Source organism: Gorilla gorilla, chromosome 4 (genome assembly GCF_029281585.2).
Source record: "Gorilla gorilla gorilla isolate KB3781 chromosome 4, NHGRI_mGorGor1-v2.1_pri, whole genome shotgun sequence".
In the NCBI taxonomy this organism is placed as follows: domain Eukaryota; kingdom Metazoa; phylum Chordata; class Mammalia; order Primates; family Hominidae; genus Gorilla; species Gorilla gorilla.
Genome location: NC_073228.2, coordinates 172,497,017 through 172,514,893, shown reverse-complemented (window position 1 = coordinate 172,514,893; position 17,877 = coordinate 172,497,017). Strand labels below are relative to the sequence as shown.

General features: G+C 49.6%; 1 protein-coding gene across 1 annotated transcript in view; it reads left to right on the top strand.

Annotated features, from left to right (window-relative positions):
• The window catches only part of SLIT3 (slit guidance ligand 3), a 636,316-nt gene that overhangs the window by 599,828 nt on the left and 18,611 nt on the right, over nucleotides 1-17,877 (top strand). The window contains exons 27-31 of the mRNA XM_019028107.3: nucleotides 1,902-1,999; nucleotides 6,153-6,292; nucleotides 9,852-9,945; nucleotides 15,429-15,566; nucleotides 16,618-16,858. Coding sequence (XP_018883652.3) covers nucleotides 1,902-1,999; nucleotides 6,153-6,292; nucleotides 9,852-9,945; nucleotides 15,429-15,566; nucleotides 16,618-16,858 — 711 coding nt within the window. The remainder of the gene's footprint in view (nucleotides 1-1,901; nucleotides 2,000-6,152; nucleotides 6,293-9,851; nucleotides 9,946-15,428; nucleotides 15,567-16,617; nucleotides 16,859-17,877) is intronic.

Genomic DNA, 17,877 nt, shown 5'->3' with positions numbered 1-17,877 from the left:
ATAAGTGGTAAAAACAAGGCTCAGAGAGAACTAGTCATTTCCTCAAGGAACACAGCAGCCAACTTAGAATGTGCACTCCCATCTGTGTGCCCCTAGAATGCGTGTTTTGAGAGGGGCCAGCTAAGTGGTCCTGCATAGAGGCTCCCAGCACTAACTTTGGGCTGGATGCCTGGGTTCAGCTGCTTGCTCCCCATTTCACTTACTGCTGTGCAATCTTGGCCATATTACCTCACTTTCTAAGTCTGTCTTTCCTGTCTGTAAAAATAGTGTAATAACAATCACACCAATCTCATAGGGTTGTTGTGAACATGATATGCGATCATGAATATAAAACACTTAGCATGAGGCCTGGAATGGAAAATGTGCTCGGCAAAGTGGGTGAGAATTAGTATCACAGTTTCCATTCCACACCAACTTTCAGAAAGGGGCCCTGTGTTGTTATGGTTTAGGATAAAACCAGATACCAGCCCAAACTGCACTCTCCCTGTCCCCCTCCAAGAAACCTCTGACTGGCCCCTTTGCTGGGACAGGGCATGAAGGGAACCAGACGGACATGGCCCATGCCTTCCAGCTGCTGAAGATGGGCCTGAGGCTCTGGTGTTTGAGAGGGTCCACAGCAGAGGCTGTCCTGGGCCCAAGGCCTTCAGCCCAGTTGGCTGCAGCGTCGCAGCCAGGAAGCCCCAGTTCCATTCCATCACATCACCAGCAACAGCAGAAGAGGGAAGAGGATTTTCTCAGGCAGATGGCGAGCAGGTGGTGTGGCAGTGGGCGGGCTCCCATGATCACCTCCACCAGGTCTGTGCCAAGCCACTGAGCCCAGGGCCCAGAAAGGATGCAGCAGTCACCTCCCCAGGCCCCACGCTACCAGGTCCTGTAAGGGACTCCATGCCAAGCATTGGGTGAGACTGGTCTGTCAGTCCCAAAGGAGAAGCAGGGGCCAGAAGGCCAAGAAGAGTTGGGCTGTTCCCTGGGACAGTGGGTCTCATGGAGCTCAGTCTCCACCTTGGGGCTGCCTTCCTCAGGGCCACTGCCTTCGCTGCTCCTGCTGCCTGGCACGCTCCTCTCCCCACCTTCCACACAGTTGGCTCCTTCTCAGCTCGCACGTCCCCTTCAGAGGGGCCTGCTCCAAAGAATCGCACACCACCCTGAGCTCTCTATTGCAAAGGTTCCCCACCTGGCCTAACCTTAGGCTTACCTTCAGAACTTTAGAATACCAAAGGCTGGACCCCACTCCAGATCAATCAAGGATGGTTCTCTGGGGTTGTCACTTTGTAGGAGACAAGGTCTGTTGGCTATACTTTAGCCTTAGTCTTCCCTACTCAAGTTGTGGGTTATATTTAAGGTTCAGTGAGGCTCATGGTAATGTTATCTTCTAGCATTTACAGAATGCCTACTATGCACTAGGTGGATTACACACGTGTAACCTTTTCCTTACATGAAACTTTTCCTTACATGAAAGCTCAAGTTTAATTCTCATAGCAACCCTGTGAGGTGGACTTGGAGAGGTCAAGAGGCTTTTATGGGGTCACGGTCAGCCAACCCAGATGGGATGGAGCTGGAATGTGAAACCAGCTGTATGTGAATTCAGCTTTGCCTGAATCCATAGCCTGGGCTCTTGCCCTGCAGTTTGGGATACAGAAGGGTGCAAATTCTGCAAAGTAGTGAGGCTGGAACCTGAACTCCTGGCTTCTCATCACTCTTCCCCTTCTTACTGTGCAGTGACTAGGGGTTAGGGCTCCCATGGGTGGGCTCCAAGTCACACAGCAGGCCTTTCCTAGGGGCTCCTTGTTGTCATCTCCCCAGCCTCATCACAGAGAATGCTGGAACCCCTGGAGTCCCCTGGGCCATGGCAGCCCCGGAAGGCCCCCTAACCATGTGCTTCTCCCTCTTTTGCTCCTCAGGGCAAGGACTGCACTGTGCCCATCAACACCTGCATCCAGAACCCCTGTCAGCATGGAGGCACCTGCCACCTGAGTGACAGCCACAAGGATGGGTTCAGGTAATAGCTCACCCCTGGCCTCCCTCACTGTATTAGTTTCTCTCACACTGCTAATAAAGACATACCCAAGACTGGGTAATTTATAAAGGAAAGAAGTTTAATGGACTCACAGTTCAGCATGGCTGGGAAGCCTCACAATCATGGCAGAAGGCAAAGGAAAAGCAAACATCTTAAATGGCGGGAGGCAAAAGAGAGCTTGTGCAGGGGAACTCCCATTTATAAAACCGTCAGCTCTGGTGAGATTTATTCACTACCATGAGAACAGTATGGGAGAAACTGCCCCCGTGATTCAATTATCTCCACCTGGCCCCACCCTTGACACTTGGGGATTATAATAATTCAAGGTGAGATTTGGGTAGAGACGCAGCCAAACCATATCACTCACCTTGGAGGGCTCCCTGGGCAGGCTAAAGAAGCAGAGATACGACCAGCGAGGGCGTGCCCAGTGCCCGTGCTGTGCTGGCCCTGTATGAGAATGATCTCAAGGCTCTTCGCACCCTGTAAGGGAAGTACAATTTATCCCCACTGTGCAGATAAGGAAGTTCAAGCATCAGAGGGACAAATCCTCTGCCTAGAGTTACATTAAGCATTGGCACAGGGATTTGAAACCAGGTCCCAACCTCGTGCTTCCTCCAAAGGAGGTGTCTGCTGCTGGCTAAAGTCAGAGAAGGATTGGGTGAAGGCTTAAAGACTGCCAGTCTGGCACTTCCACCATGCTTTTCTGAGTTATAAAATAAGTGGCATTTATTATATGCTCACTATGCCAGGTACCAACTAGTCAAGTATTTTCTCATTTAAATCCCTACAGACCCTATCCAGTAAGTAGGTATTATCCTCATTGAACAGATGGGGAAGCTGAGACACAGAAATGGACTTGCTCTAGGTCATATCTCCTGATGCTCATTCCTGGATCTTCCAAGCCCACCTCCAGCCCTCTTTCCTTCCTGATATTAACATTTCAAGAAGAAAAGGGAATAGAAGTCACTTAGGTTTTTCTCCTCCCTGTCCTAGGAATGGGATTGGCTTCCACCTAAACCTCAGGACCCCTTCCTGCTTCCCACCTTCCCCAGCAGCTTTCAGATGCCCAGTTTCACTGGCCTGTGGCCCTGACCAAAGCAGACTGTTGGGAACGGGCTCCTTTGGCATCCCTGGTGAGCCAGTCGGGAGGCGGCAGCCCCTTGGCAATAAAGGCAGGGGCACCCCATGCCGAGCCATGTGTGGGTGTCTTAGAGCTCAAGTTGCAACCAATTAAATATCAAAAGCACTCTGGCCAGTGCTGCCATGTGGTCTGGGGAAGAAATCAAATTCCAGGCTCCCGGTTCTCTTCCCCCGGGAACCCGCCCGCCCACGTGTTCACCTGCCAAGCCAGCTCCATCAAACTCTGCCTCCTGAAAAGTGAAATTCAAGGCAGAGTTCCTTTTCCTGCCTGGAGTCAGCCAAACCACCCACTCCTGCTGGCTCACATAGAGCAGGGGTGAGAAGAAACTGCAGGGAAATATGGAGGTGGCCACGGGGCCCCAGCCAGGAAACACCCCTCCAGGGCACACAGCCTGGGCTGCCCCACCCAGGCGAGGGATGGGGGGTCAGATGAGGGAAGAGCTCCCCGCTGCAGGCAACTGTGTTTCTCCCATCTCAGCTGGAGGTTCGGTTGAGCAGAAATATCTCATTTCCATCTTAAGTTGTTGAAGAGTTTCAGATGAACAGAAAATATTTTTAGAACTTAATGTAAAAGGAAAAGGGCCCAAATCTACAGGATCAGGGAAATGGGGTGGAAGGTTAAGGCAATGAGGCAGTTACTAGGGATGGGAGAGCTCGCATGCAGTCCTCAAGGAGTAGGGAAACTCTTCTGCATCAGGCCAGCACCTGGTGGGTGAAGGGGAGTGGTGCTTGTCAGGAAGCTCCCGTTTGCTCCCCTCTTCCATTCTAGAGTAATTCCTTAGGGCTGCCATAATAACCACAGACTGGGTGGCTGTAATCACCAGAAATTTACTCTCTCACAGTTCTGAAGGATAGAAGTTCCAAATCAAGGTGTCAGCAGGGCCATGCTCCCTCTGAGCCTCTAGGGGAGGGTCCTTGCTTGTCCCTCCCTGGCTTCTGGTGTTCTTGGCAATCTTTGGCATTCTTTGGCTTGTGGCTGCAGCACCCCTCTCTCTGCCTGCATAGTCACCAGTGCTCTTTCTGTGTCTGCTTTCCCACGGCCATCTTCTTTTAGAGACACCTGTTATATTGGATTAGGGGTCCACACTCTTTTAGTAGGACCTCAACTTAACTAATTACACCTGCAAAGATCCTATTTCAAAATAAGATCACGTTCTGATGTACTCAGGGTTAGGACTTCAACATATCTTTTTTGGGGGAACACAATTCAACCCATAACAGGTCTTAGTCATCAGCATCACCAGCCTCTTCATACACATGCTTCTCTAATCTTGCTGCATTGCCTGCTCACAAAAACAGCAAAGGTTGGCAGAGCAGGCCACACAGAAGACCAACACAGGAGATGAGATCTGCTCTCATCCCCACAACCAACTCATGGCACCTGGAGTCTCCTCGACAGCTCTCCAAGGTTTCCAATGAAGACAGGGAGACATCAGCCTCCTTCCACCCTGTCACTCCTTTAGCAACCTCTCTTTCCTTGACCAGCCACCATATCTCACTGCCAGGTAGCCCTAAGGCTCTGGGGGAGCCAAAGTAACTGGTCTTTAGAAAAACAAAACAAATGGGCAACACCATGGTTTAGGACTTTCAGAAACCTACCCTCTGTCTGGCTCTGAAGAAGTAGCCTTTTTCATGAGTGCCCAGAGTCCCTAACAGGAAAAAAGAATGAGTCATTTTGCTGTACCCCAAGAGCTGAGACCTGAGAGGCCCCTGGCCTTTTGTAGAAAATGTGATATGGTTTTCAGTTGTAGAAAGGAGACCAATTAAGTAGGATTCTAGGACCACTGAAATTCACTGCCTGTTAGCTGAGTGTAGTTTACTTTTTTAGCTAAATCCCAAGTCAGAGCAATCTCTGAAACCTGAAATTCCAGATCTGAAGCTGAAGCGCACACTCATGGATGGAGTGAGAATCCCTGACAAACGGGTTAGGCCAAAGAAAGATCGAGATTCATTGCAGCATTTATTTAATCAGATAGATGCTCACTCCACCCCCCCACTCCCATCCCTTCCGCATGGCCTTTATCTGTTCTAACCGATCTTGCATGCCCAGTCCTGGGGATATGACCAAGATCAGGCAGAGATGCAGGCAGTTGAGGTTTTTATCCAAGAGATTTAACACTCTAGAGACAAGTGAAGGAAATGCATCTTGCCGCCCCACAGTGTTTGAAGCCAAGTTGACCCGAAGGCCTCACTCTTGGCAGGAGAGGGATCCTCCCACTCTAGCCTTCATCCCCCAGAAGCTGGAGGGGCTCAGAAATAGCAAGAATACATGATGGGGAGAAATGGCATCCCTGAAGAACAGTTAAGGAAGTAGGGTGGTTTTGTATAGAACTATAGCTTGCTAATGGGTTCTGAGCATTTTCTATGTGCTATGTACGCTTTTAAACATTTTGCTTGTATAATCTCAATCTTCACAACCACCCAGGTCAAGGTCAAGTAGCTAGAATGTATCAACAGGAATTCATTCCCAGGAAACCTGGGTGCAGAGTCTGGGACCCTGGCCACTATATTCTGCCCACCCCCTCACCCTGAGATAGAAGGGCTGCCTTTGAGTAAAAAAATCACTTAAAGGAGGATGTTTACTGTGCTGTCTCTCTTTATTTGCAAAAGAGATTGTGCCTCAGAAGAGCCAAAGGGAGGGCGGTTTGGAGGACAGCTGGAGGAATTTAAGCCATATCCAGGAAACCACTTCCAGCTGGGGGAATGATGACACCGGCCTTGTTGGTGGACATTAGCCCCAGAGCGAGGCAGCCAGCATGGGCCAGGGGAGATAGAACATTGCCTGGAGATGGGGTTGGATGAAATGACCTTTTAGGTTCCTAAGGGTCTTCCTGCTCAGGACCCCAAGGCCTCATGTGTCCAAAGTGCTTTCTCAGACCTCCATCTGGAGGAAAAACTAATTGTATTTCCCACCCCTGTCTTCCTCTCTGCCATCCCAACCCACCTCTCTCCCTGACCCCTGACTCCCCTGCTCCCCACCCCTCACATCCCAAAGCTGCTCCTGCCCTCTGGGCTTTGAGGGGCAGCAATGTGAGATCAACCCAGATGACTGTGAGGACAACGACTGCGAAAACAATGCCACCTGTGTGGACGGGATCAACAACTACGTGTGTATCTGCCCGCCTAACTACACAGGTAAGGATCTCATGACTGTATATATGGTGGGGTGGAGGGGTGTCGCTAGAATACCATTTTCTTAACTTCTTCCAGGGACTCTCCTCCTCTCTCCCTGAGGACAGAGACTAAGACCCCAAGACCGTGTTATGCCAAGAGGGGCTCCCCAAAGGCCTGTTTGCTTCTCCGTCTCCTCCACCACCAGCCACCAGCAAATCACTACTCCTTCCCACTTGAAACAGAGTCCCAGGCTCTTTAGCTGCTGTTCATCTCATTGCTGGCCATTACCTCCTTTAGGGCCCCTGTCCTGTAGACCTAGTGGTGTTTGAGGCTGGCAGAGAGGCGCTTGCATTGTGTTTATGCTTCCTTCAGGTCTAGTCAACCGTCTCTTGAAATCCACATTTTCCAGACACTCAGCTAGGAGCTAGGGATACAAAAATGACCAAGACAGAGTTCCTTCTCATAAGAAGTTTATAGTCAGGTGGACAGAGGCGTGGATTCATTAGAAAGAGAACATAACATCTATAAGCCCTGGGGGTGTGGGATCACACAGAAGGAACCTAACCCAGCCGGAGAATCCAGGAAGGCTCCCACAAGAGAGCATTCCTCAGGAAGATCATTCCACCCACCCACCCCCCAAACACAAAACCTTTATTTTCGTACATTAATAACCCCTAAAAAGGACAGTTAAATATATCATTAGATTGTGAAGCAAAATGCTACCAATTTTGGTGCAAACACAGCCCACTTTGTTATGAGATCAACCAAAGTCGCGTATCCCAGACTGGAATTCCATGAATTTGAGGGAAAATTCCCCATGAGACAACAAGTTTGGGAAGCACTGCATATAATAATAACCTTCTTCTTGGTGTACCATGATACAAATAAGCATATTAGAGGTTCCGAAAATTCCTGCTTTAAAGAAAGCTGTTTGTTTAACCCAGCAGTTCCCAAACTTATTTGATCTCAGAGCTTCCCCCTTTCCCCATCCTCGAACACTATTCCCAGCCCAGCGATCCTGTGTTGCAAGAAGCACTTTTAGGAAGTACCAGCCTAAGGCAAGGAGAAAATGAGGAGGGGGAAGCTCAGGGACTCCCATGTCCTGGACTACTGGAACCAGGCCTTTATGTCAGGAGTGAAGTGGGTGGTGGGAAGCTGTGGAAGATGAATAGAAGCATCCTTGAAGATGGCAGAGAAGGAAGCCAAGTGGCTCCCATTGTCCCTCATAGCCCATACCTTTATCAAGCCTCCAGCCCATAGACAGTATCCCCAAGTACACTCTTGAAACTGTAGGAACGTACCACCACCAACTGAGAAAACCACTTGCTCTAATAATCCTGGGCTTCCTAGGACCCCAGACAAGCTTCTGTGCTGGGAGAAAGTGCATGGAAATCTGCTGTGGGGGCGGATGCAGTGGCTCACACCTGTAATCCCAGCACTTTGGGAGGCCAAGGCAGGCAGATCACCTGAGATCGGGAGTTCGAGACCAGCCTGGCCAACATGGCAAAACCCCAGCTCTACTAAAAATACAAAAATTAGCTGGGCATGGTGGTGGGCACCTGTAATCCTAGCTACTCAGGAAGCTGAGGCAGGAGAATCACTTGAACCCAGGAGGTGGAGGTTGCAGTGAGCTGAGATCCTGCCACTGCACTCCTGCCTGGGAGACAGAACAAAACTCTGTCTCAAAAAAACAAAGAAAGAAAGAGAGAGAGAGAAAGAAAGAGAGAGACAGAGAGAGAGAGAAAGACTGACTGACTGCTGAGGGGTTACCTCCCCTTCCCTCTTTCATCTTCTGAGAGCGGAATTGTAGCCAAGAGTTGCATTAGCAACAGGCAACACTTACTGTGCACCTACTGTATACAGACTACTAAATTAGCCACTTAGAGAGACCAAGAAATCTAAGGTATGCCCTCAGCCCACAAGGGCTTCTGGTCCATGAAAAGAATCACTGTATAGAGTTGAGTCATTGGTCAAGAAGAATCAGCTTAGTGCCAGAAGAGAGATGACAGAAATCCCAGTAGTGAGAATGGAGAGGGCAGTGGGGCTGTAACAAAGGCTTTGTGGCAGGGGAGGGGCTTGAACTGAATTTAGAGCAGGCAGATGGGCAGCAGGAGGGTACTGAGGAGGCATTGATGAAGTGGTTTCCTGCCGCAGTTGAGGCCTACCTGGTGTCTGCCATTGACCAGGGTGCACTGCTGATTTGTTGCACTTTGGTCCTGAGAGTGAGTGCTTGTATAATCTCATTTAATCTCCACAACTGCCAATGTCAAGGTCAAGCAGCTAGGAAGTGTCAACCAGAATTCATTCCCAGGAAACTCAGGTACAGAATGAGGCTTTGTGGTTTGCTCTGTCCCAGAAAATGTGCAAGTCCCACACAGATACTTGTCTGCTTCTCTGGGTGTCTCCAGATGACAAGAAAGAGGAGGCTTCTCAGGAACATAGTACCTTCTGTGGTCTTGAGAGGCTGAAGGCAAAATTTGGAGAGGGAGGGGTTCAGTGCTCCCTCCCAGGACATGGTTGGGGTCAGCCTCTCCCCACCATAGCAAAGAACAGACTTAGGGGCTATCTGTTACTCATTACCCTGCAGCCAGCCCTCTGGACCTACCTGCCTATACCCTGGGAGCAGGAGCTAAGGCAGCTTTCCCCACCCTGCTCCCACCCCACTCCTGGAGAGAACGTTCATGGTTAGACCTTTCCCTCTCTTAGATCACTCTCCATCTGGCTTGACCAAGTGGAATTTGAGGAAACCCAAAACTCGGATCTTAAAAGCTGGTGTTGCTTGGGAGCTGCTGTCCTGCCTTACCGCCCTCCCCAACATTCCTAAAACACATTTTCAGGTGGTGTAAGCTTTTCAGGGCTTATCTGCAAGGGCCATCCCTGGGTGTTTATGACCGTTAGGTATTTTGTAGCACTGCAGACTTCAAAGGCAATGTGTCTAGAGACCAGAACTTCAAATTCCTTTCATACTTCCTTCCCTGAAAAATCCAGGGGGCTTACTTTTCTGTAACAGGTGAACTGGGCTGCTAAGCCTTGTCTGTGTCTCTGAAGCCTCCTCTGACCTCCTGGGGGAGGTTATGGGTCCCCCTTGTGCTTCCACAAAGTTTGCCCTTCTGGTCACACCTACAAGTCTGTATTGTAATTGCCTGCTTATTTGTAGATCTTCCCAAATAGGCTGTGGGTAGGAAAGGACCCGGTCACTGTTGTGTCCCCAGTGCCTGGCACAGTACCTGCCACACAGGAGGTGCTCAGTAAATAAGTGTGGAATGAAAAAACAAATGAATAAGCATGGCCCAAAGTCAGGGCCAGGCATCCTGTGCTCTCAGCTGCACCTGCCCCTACCCCTGAAAGATCAAGTAAAACAGCCAAATGGTGATGCTAGGACAGTGTCCAGGAGGACACCTGGAATCTTCCCGTGGTCACTGCCAAAGAAACCAAGGCAGAGGTGCAGGAGGATACACAAGGAGAACACAGGACTCCTGACGTCCATGCCCACCTGACCAGGGGCTGGATGAGTCTGATCTTCTGGCCAGGGTATCCCTACCCTGCCTGAGGCCTGAGCTATCTCCCCCATCTGTGCCAGGTGAGCTATGCGACGAGGTGATCGACCACTGTGTGCCTGAGCTGAACCTCTGTCAGCATGAGGCCAAGTGCATCCCCCTGGACAAAGGATTCAGGTAAGACCTGGCTTCGTGCCCCCAGCACAGGGTCCATGAAAACTCTGCCTCTAACAGTCTAGGTTTTAGGCAGTCTCTGGTCTCTCTGCATGCTCTCTCTCTCTCATGTGCTTCTCTGCATCGCTGATTCAGCCATGATCTAATTATCTCAGTCTGTTTCCCTATGCGTGCCTCTGTCTGTCTGTGGGTGTCTCTAAGTCTCTGTAGATAGACAGGTAGGTAGAGAGAGAGAGAGAGACAGAGAGAGAGAAAGATCCACTCTTTCTCTTCCCTGCCCCTTCTTCCTTGCCTCTCCTCTCCTACCAACTTCCCAGTGCTCTCAGCATATCCCTCCTTTCTAGAGCTAAAGAAGTAGAGCAATTCCACTGGGGAAGCAGCGTCCAAAGGGTATTTGGTCACCTTCTCCATGTGCAGCCTTTGCAGTACACTGCCCCTCCAGTCTACAGCAAGTTTTTCAGCTTATGCACCTGTTGCAGGGGAAGGGGGCAGGAGCACTGTGGTCCAGCAGCATGGCCATTGGCGGAGCTGTCTCCATGGTGAGCAGCAGAGCCCATAGGAGCCAGGGGAGCACGTGAGCGGCCCTAAGGGTGGATGGAGAGGCTGCCTCAGGTCAGAAAGCCATGCAGCTCTTGAGGCTGAGGATCCAATGGCACTCCTGGGAAATCCCTCCCAGGCCCTGTACTCATCTCTTCCTTTCACCTTCCTTCATGAAAACTTTTGCCACTGCCTCTTCTAGAGAAGATTGTGAGACCCTTGAGACTGGGGGTTTTCTGACATCGAGGGGGAGATCCCAGAACTCTGTGGCCAAAAATATTCTTCCCGACCCCAGTGCTGTCTTCTACACACAGCTGCCTCCTTCTTCTCCCAGCAATCTCTGTCCAACACCAGAGGGAAGCCACTAGCACCAAGGAGTCAGGGTTTTGGGAAACAGGCAGTCCAGGGCAACTGGAGAGACCCCAGGATGTACCCTTAGCAGACCCCATAAATGACCTTACAGAGCCTCCCCTAGAGATGAGGGCCCTGGGCCCAGAGCTCCATGCCTGTGCTGATGAGTCTTTAAGGAGAATGCCCACCAGTGGCATCTCCAGCCTCTGGGGCCAGAAGCTCATGCTCTAGGTCTCGATGGGTCCAGAATCTGTCCTGTTCTCAGTCACAGGGCAGAGAGTTCTCAGACTCTGGGGGTGTTTGTGACTATGATTCTAAACAACAAAACTTAGGACTTCAGGGAACCCCAAGATCTCAGAAAGCCCAATCACAGGATCTTAGAAATTTAGAATTATAGAATCTGAAACTTGAACTTGTAAGCTCTTAGAATCTTAGAATCTAAGAAGCAGGAGTTCTAGTTGTTGCTCCAGCCAGCCCACCCATCAGTCCACAGATCTTGATTGTGTGGAGTGTAGTGGGGATTGGAAGATGGTTTTGATTCATCTCCTCAAGGCCCTTGCCATGGACCTAGGGGAAGAAGATTTGACACTGAGCAAATATTTAGAAAAGAATGAAGTTCTAGGCCCCACGATTCTGGCTCTGTTGCTGGGGTTCTGAGGAAGGAAAAGGCTGCTGGAGGAGAGAAGCAGCCCCACCCCTTTAGGAATAGAATGTGGGTGACCCTTGAGGGTGGGTGGAATTTGGATGGGTTGAGAGAAGGAAGGACGGCCCCACTAGGGGAAGAAGAAGCGAGTAAGTAAGGGTGACAGGCAGACATGAGCATGTCTTTTCTCGTGTCTTCCTTTTCTATTTTCACATCACAAGCCTAGATCTCATCACCAGGGGAAATGCCAAGAGGCTCTGGTTTTGCTCAATAAGACCAAATGAAGCTTTAGCCCTTCCATGTGTCTACCCCATTCCTATCTACCTCATCTGCCCCATGACCCCTCAGATATGCCAGGTGGGACTTTTAGGCAGTCAAGTTACCTGAGTACAAGGGTGAGAGATACCTCACAGGACCTCCCCGCCTACTTCCACCCCCCTGATTTGACTTCAGTTTACTGCTGATCTTTACGAAGTATGGGATACTGTGAGGGGACAGGGAAGAATGAAGGGGCAAGGGGTGGGAAGAGACGTGTAAATGCAAACGTGAACTCAAAGCAGAGCAGGCCAGGCAACCAGAGTGCTCTGGGCATGCCCGGGAAGGGGCAGGGAATGGGGATCTGCCCATGGAGAGGAGATAAATTGCCTCTTGGCTGAGTGGACAGCAAGCTCAGAGGACACAGGCTTACACCAGCACTGGTCAGAAGTGGTCTAGGGGCCACCCTGGCCAACATGTGAAACCCCGTCTCTACTGAAAATACAAAAATTAGCCAGGTGTGGTGGCGCACTCCTGCAATCCCAGCTACTCAGGAGGCTGAGGCAGGAGAATCACTTGAACCCAGGAGGCGGAGGTTGCAGTGAGCTGAGATTGCACCACTGCATTCCAGCCTGAGTGACAGAGGGAGACTCTGTCTAAAAAAAAAAAAAAAAAAAAAAAAAAAAAAGACGTGGTCAAGGGTACAGGTGTGGGGTTGGAGTGCTGGAGAGCTAACACTGCCAGGTTTTTATGATCCCCAGAACTTATTCCTAGAAACCTCTATTGTAACCAAAGTCCCTTGAGTTCTAAGACAATATAGGAAAGAATAAAATCAGTCTAGCTTTCATAATCTTGAGATATTGTATGTATATGTGATGTCATTATCTTGAAAAGGTCTACAGGCCAGCTCAATAATGTTAGTGTTTCATTAAAATGTGTTTAAATCAAAAATTATTCTTCCAGTGCAACATTTTATCATTTTATCTCCTTCATCTCCCATCACCAAACAGCTCATATCCTATGGCAGCCTATAGGGATATTAGCCAAAGAGATACACAGTCAGGGTGACGTTTGTCCAAGTGTGAAGATGTTTATCCTTGGAGTTCTCCTTGTACGTTCCCTCCCTCAATGAGGTCTCAATGAAGGGCAGATACTACCTGTCCATAATACTGAAAATAACAATAGCCAAAAGAAAGATCACAATGACTAGCATGTACTGCTAACTTATTCTTTGTCAGGCAAGGTGTATTATCCAACATCCAACAATCCTAGAACGTAGAAAGTCATTCACATTTTATGAGGCTCACTGAGGTGGCATAAGCCACCTCCATGCACACATATAAAGCGGTGGGGCTGTGAATCAGTCTGGGCCTGACTGATTTCTCAGCTAAATCCAGAGACTCCAGATGTCCTGGAACCAAGGACAGTATGCGGTTACTTCCCCTTGTGCAGAATCAATAGACCCAACACATATTAAAATGCATAAAATTTAACTAGAAGAAAGATACAGGCAAGCATTTGAGAACAATGGAGAATGCAGGTTATAGCACCAGCTGCCTCTCTTTAGTTGATGGAGAAGTATTATATAGGTCCTTGCTACCAGAGGTTCTTGAACCAGCAGCATCAGCATCACATGGGCGTTTGTTAGGAATGCTAGTTCCCAGGCCCCACCCAGACTCCCTGAATCAGAAGACACATTTTAACAAGATCCCTGGGTGTTTTGTTTGAGACTTGCTGGTATTGAGAGGGCTGTAGCATTTTAAAAGAAGAAGAAGGTCAACACATTTGCCTCCCAACCTCCACTGCTTAGTCTGAGAGTGAGAATAGCTTCCCTAATTCTTAATAAAGATCTCACCAGTAGCCTTGAAGTCCAGGCTTAAAATATTGGATTTTATCTTGTAAGTATTGGCCAGCTATTACTGCCTTGGAAAAAGTCAAATAGCTTAAGTTGCTCTGCAACTACTTTTTAGAATTCAAGAGACACACAGATGCCTTCCTGAGCCAAGTTTAACACAGTAGCAGAAGTATACATGGTGCTGTATTGAGCACATGCCCCTCGAAGGCATTCTCAATGTGTTTCCTTAAAAGACTGGTTGAACATGTAAGTTTGTACTTCTAGTGCAGCAATAGGTTATGTATTTCAAATTTGCCAATCAAGTAAAGGTGAATTGGTCAGATCTTAGCGGATTTCAATTTTTGAGCATAGGCCAGTAAGTCCTCAGTTTCAGGAACTTGTTCCAGTCGAGGACACATCACCCCCTCCGTGTCTTACCTAGCTATGAATCTACAGCCTGCATCATGCTCTGCCAACCACAACGATGCCAGTGGGGTTGCCACTTGTGGATTCCACCCCACTTCTATCCATTCCTAAAGAGGAGAGGGAGGACAGGGATGAGGGAGAACCATCCCTTTGCCCTGATTCTTCCGTGGGGCTGCTTATAAGACAATCTAAGAGTTCAGAGAGCTTGCTTCCCCCCAACCCTCACCTCCCTGCCTTTGTCACCTCCTTCTGCCATGCCGCCTCCTCCTCTGACTTGGATAGGTTGTGGCTATTATTTTTACTCTGCCCACTAGAATTCAGCTGTTGGGCCCAGAAAGGCACACAGGCTTTGCAGAAGGCAGAAGCGCCAGTAAGCATTTGCTTATATGTGCCTGTGGGTGCACCTAAGCCTCTGTGACTCAGCCCCTCGGTGCATTCAGGTGTGTTTCTGTGCTGGGATTTTGGTTGAATGTTGCCCCAGACAGAGGAGCCCAGAGATGCATGTTTCTGGCCCACACTCAAGGAGGCCAGGTTTTAGCTGGGGCAGCTTCCTCTGGCCAGGTTTTAAACCTTGTCTAGAAGGGGCAATAATGGAATTGCTGACGCACCACTCTTTTAGGAAGGGCCAGATTGGTGTGCAGGGCCTGGGGTGGAGCAGGTGTTCCCATCCTCTTGCCCAGGTAATATGAGCCAGTTATTAAGGCAGAAGAGATTTTTGCCTTTCTCATCCTGGTCTGAATCTCAGAGTGCAAACAGTATCGTATTCCTCTTCATTCATCTTCTACATGTCATGTTGAATATTTACTTAATGTTTAGTGCACTACACAAAGCATATCATATCATTTTTAAAGCAACCATAAGAGGTGGAGTTATTTATCAATTGCATTTAAAGATGAAGAAACTGAAACACAGAGAGGTAATGAGTGACTGACCCACTTAGAACAGTTTATGACACGCAAGTGTAAACTAAGTATTGTCACTCGATGGGGGTGTGGGGGTCCTCAGGGAAGTGCCTGCAGTGCTCTCTGCCCTCTGGTTTCTTCCTTATGATGGAGTATGGTAGACCCTCCCTTACAGGGTCCTGAGAGGCCTCAATGAGAACTCAGTGAAAGGGGCATAGCACAGTGCCTGACCCAAAGGAAGGACCAAACTGAATGTCAGTTTCATGTAGGAAGTGGAAGATCCAAGCCAAAAGCTGGATGAGTCCAACCCTGTGTTCCTCACCCTGGCTCTGGAACACAAGACTCACCCCACCATGAATGGAACAAAGGCCATGGGCCACCAGGGAAACCTGCTGTGGAGCCAGGCTTTGCAGATCCCAAAGGAACTTGGGCAGATAGAAGAGATGGGGAGAGGCCACCTGCTGAAGGGGGCTGGAGAGTGACTGCCTGCAAGCTGGCCTTGCCTTGAGGAACGGCCTTGCCTCTGCCTATGTTCCAGGTGCGAGTGTGTCCCTGGCTACAGCGGGAAGCTCTGTGAGACAGACAATGATGACTGCGTGGCCCACAAGTGCCGCCACGGGGCCCAGTGCGTGGACACAATCAATGGCTACACATGCACCTGCCCGCAGGGCTTCAGGTAAGGCAGGAGGGCACCTCAGGAAGGAGACAGCCTGGGCCAGGTGGCAGGGGCTGGGGCTGACTGGCTAAGGTGGCCAGAATGGAGACTCAGGCCCAGGTGGCTGTAGCCCCGGTTCTGGGTGATGCCTTTATTCCCCTGACACCTTTGCAGTCCTTACATGTCCCCATGAGGGAAATAGAGCAGGTATTGGTGATCCCACATTGTAGACGGGAGAAGAGCTACTTGCGGCAACTCCACGTGAAAGCTGGGCTTAGGTTCAGCTTGTGTAATGTCATGCTTGGGTAGGATTCCATCTAATGGAAAATGCCACCATCTTGAAGCCCAGCTTGCAAGGTGGAGGTAGCCACATGGCCACACTGGCGAGAATCTTCTTTCTAGGATGAAGAACAAACATGATGGTTCCTCAGTGGTAACCTCTATTCTACTTCTGTTGCTATGAATTTGGCTACTCTAGATGCTTTATATAAATGGACACATACAGCATTTGTCCTTTGTCGGGCTTATTTCACTTAGTATATAGTGTTCTCAAGATTCAACCATGCTGTTGGGTATGTCAGAATTCCCTTTGTTTTTACTGCTGAACAACGTTCCATTGGATGGATGCGCCACGTTTTGTTTATCCATTCATCTTTCCATAGGTAGGAATGTGCTCTTTTAAGAAATCACCCCCAGGCAATTCTGATGACACTGAAGTTTGGGGACCTCTACTCTAGTCCAACTCCATGATTTTATTTCTTGAAGCCGGAGTCTTGCTCTGTTCCGCAGCCTGAACTCGCACTCCTGTGCTCCAGCGATCCTCCCCTGTAACTGGGACTACAGGCTCATGCCACCATGGCTACTCCAACTCTCTTAAAAATGGGAAATATGGGACTTAGAGAAGGATAAGGTCTTGCCCCGGTTAGTGGCAGGGCTGGAACTAGCCCCTAGAACTAGTGTCATTTCCCAACTCACTCTACCTCTCTGCTCGAGGTTCTTTGGCCTGAGTAACTGTGATTGTCTCCTCTTGGCCATTCTCCCATCTCCCTCCCCATTCTCTCCCGCCTTCCAGTGGACCCTTCTGTGAGCACCCCCCACCCATGGTCCTACTGCAGACCAGCCCGTGCGACCAGTACGAGTGCCAGAACGGGGCCCAGTGCATCGTGGTGCAGCAGGAGCCCACCTGCCGCTGCCCACCAGGCTTCGCCGGCCCCAGATGCGAGAAGCTCATCACCGTCAACTTCGTGGGCAAGGACTCCTATGTGGAACTGGCCTCCGCCAAGGTCCGACCCCAGGCCAACATCTCCCTGCAGGTGTGTCCCGCCCTGCCCTGCCCTTGGAAGGACCTCAACATGCCCACAAGCCCTGATAGTTCAGAAAATTGCTGGAATGCCCCATCTTAGCAGTAAAGCACCATCAGGGACAACACTCAGCTTGAGGACATCTGGACCAACTCATCCAGAGAGTTCTATAGATAACTACTGACCAGCTCTCGCTGCAAACTGCAGCCCCCACTTCCAGCCTCATTCACTCATTCCTCCAGAAAATATGCATTCAACTATTGTACACCAGACACTGTGCTGCAGAATTGGGATTCAGTTCAAGACAGACAAAACCCCTTGTCTGAGGCCTATCCACTAATCCAAGAATCTCATTCCGGGTGGCTGGCTGTGAGTGCAACTTCTGAAACCAGCAACTTTCAGCCTTGGCAATACTTTAGAATCACCTCGAGAACTTTTTAAATTATCTTTGGCCAGGTGTGGTGGCTCACACCTATAATCCCAACACTTAGGGAGGCTGAGGCGGGTGGATCACTTGAGGTCAGGAGTTCAAGACCAACCTGGCCAACGTGGTGAAACCCAGTCTCTACTAAAAATAAAAAATTAGCAGGGCGTGGTGGTGCATGCCTGTAATCCCAGCTATTGGGAGGCGGAGGCATGAGAATCGCTTGAACCTGGGAGGCAGAGGTTGCAGTAAGCCAAGGTCATGCCACTGCACTCCAGCCTGGGCAACAGGGCAGGACTCTGTCTCAAAAGAATAAATAAATAAATAATAAAATTATCTTTGTCTGGGCCCCACCCGCAAGAGATTCATGTGTAGCTGGTCTGGGGTAAAGTCTAGACACTGGAATTTTTTTTTCAATTCCCCAGATGACTCTTAGCATAGTGCCTGGTTCCTAGCAAACATTGAATTAATTATCATTGTTAGCATTTTCTTTATCACTCTTATTAGCCAGGTGCAGTGGCTCACGCCTGTAAGCCCAGCGCTTTGGGAGGCCAAGGTGGGTGAATCATTTTAGGTCGGGAGTTCAAGACCAGCCTGGTTAACATGG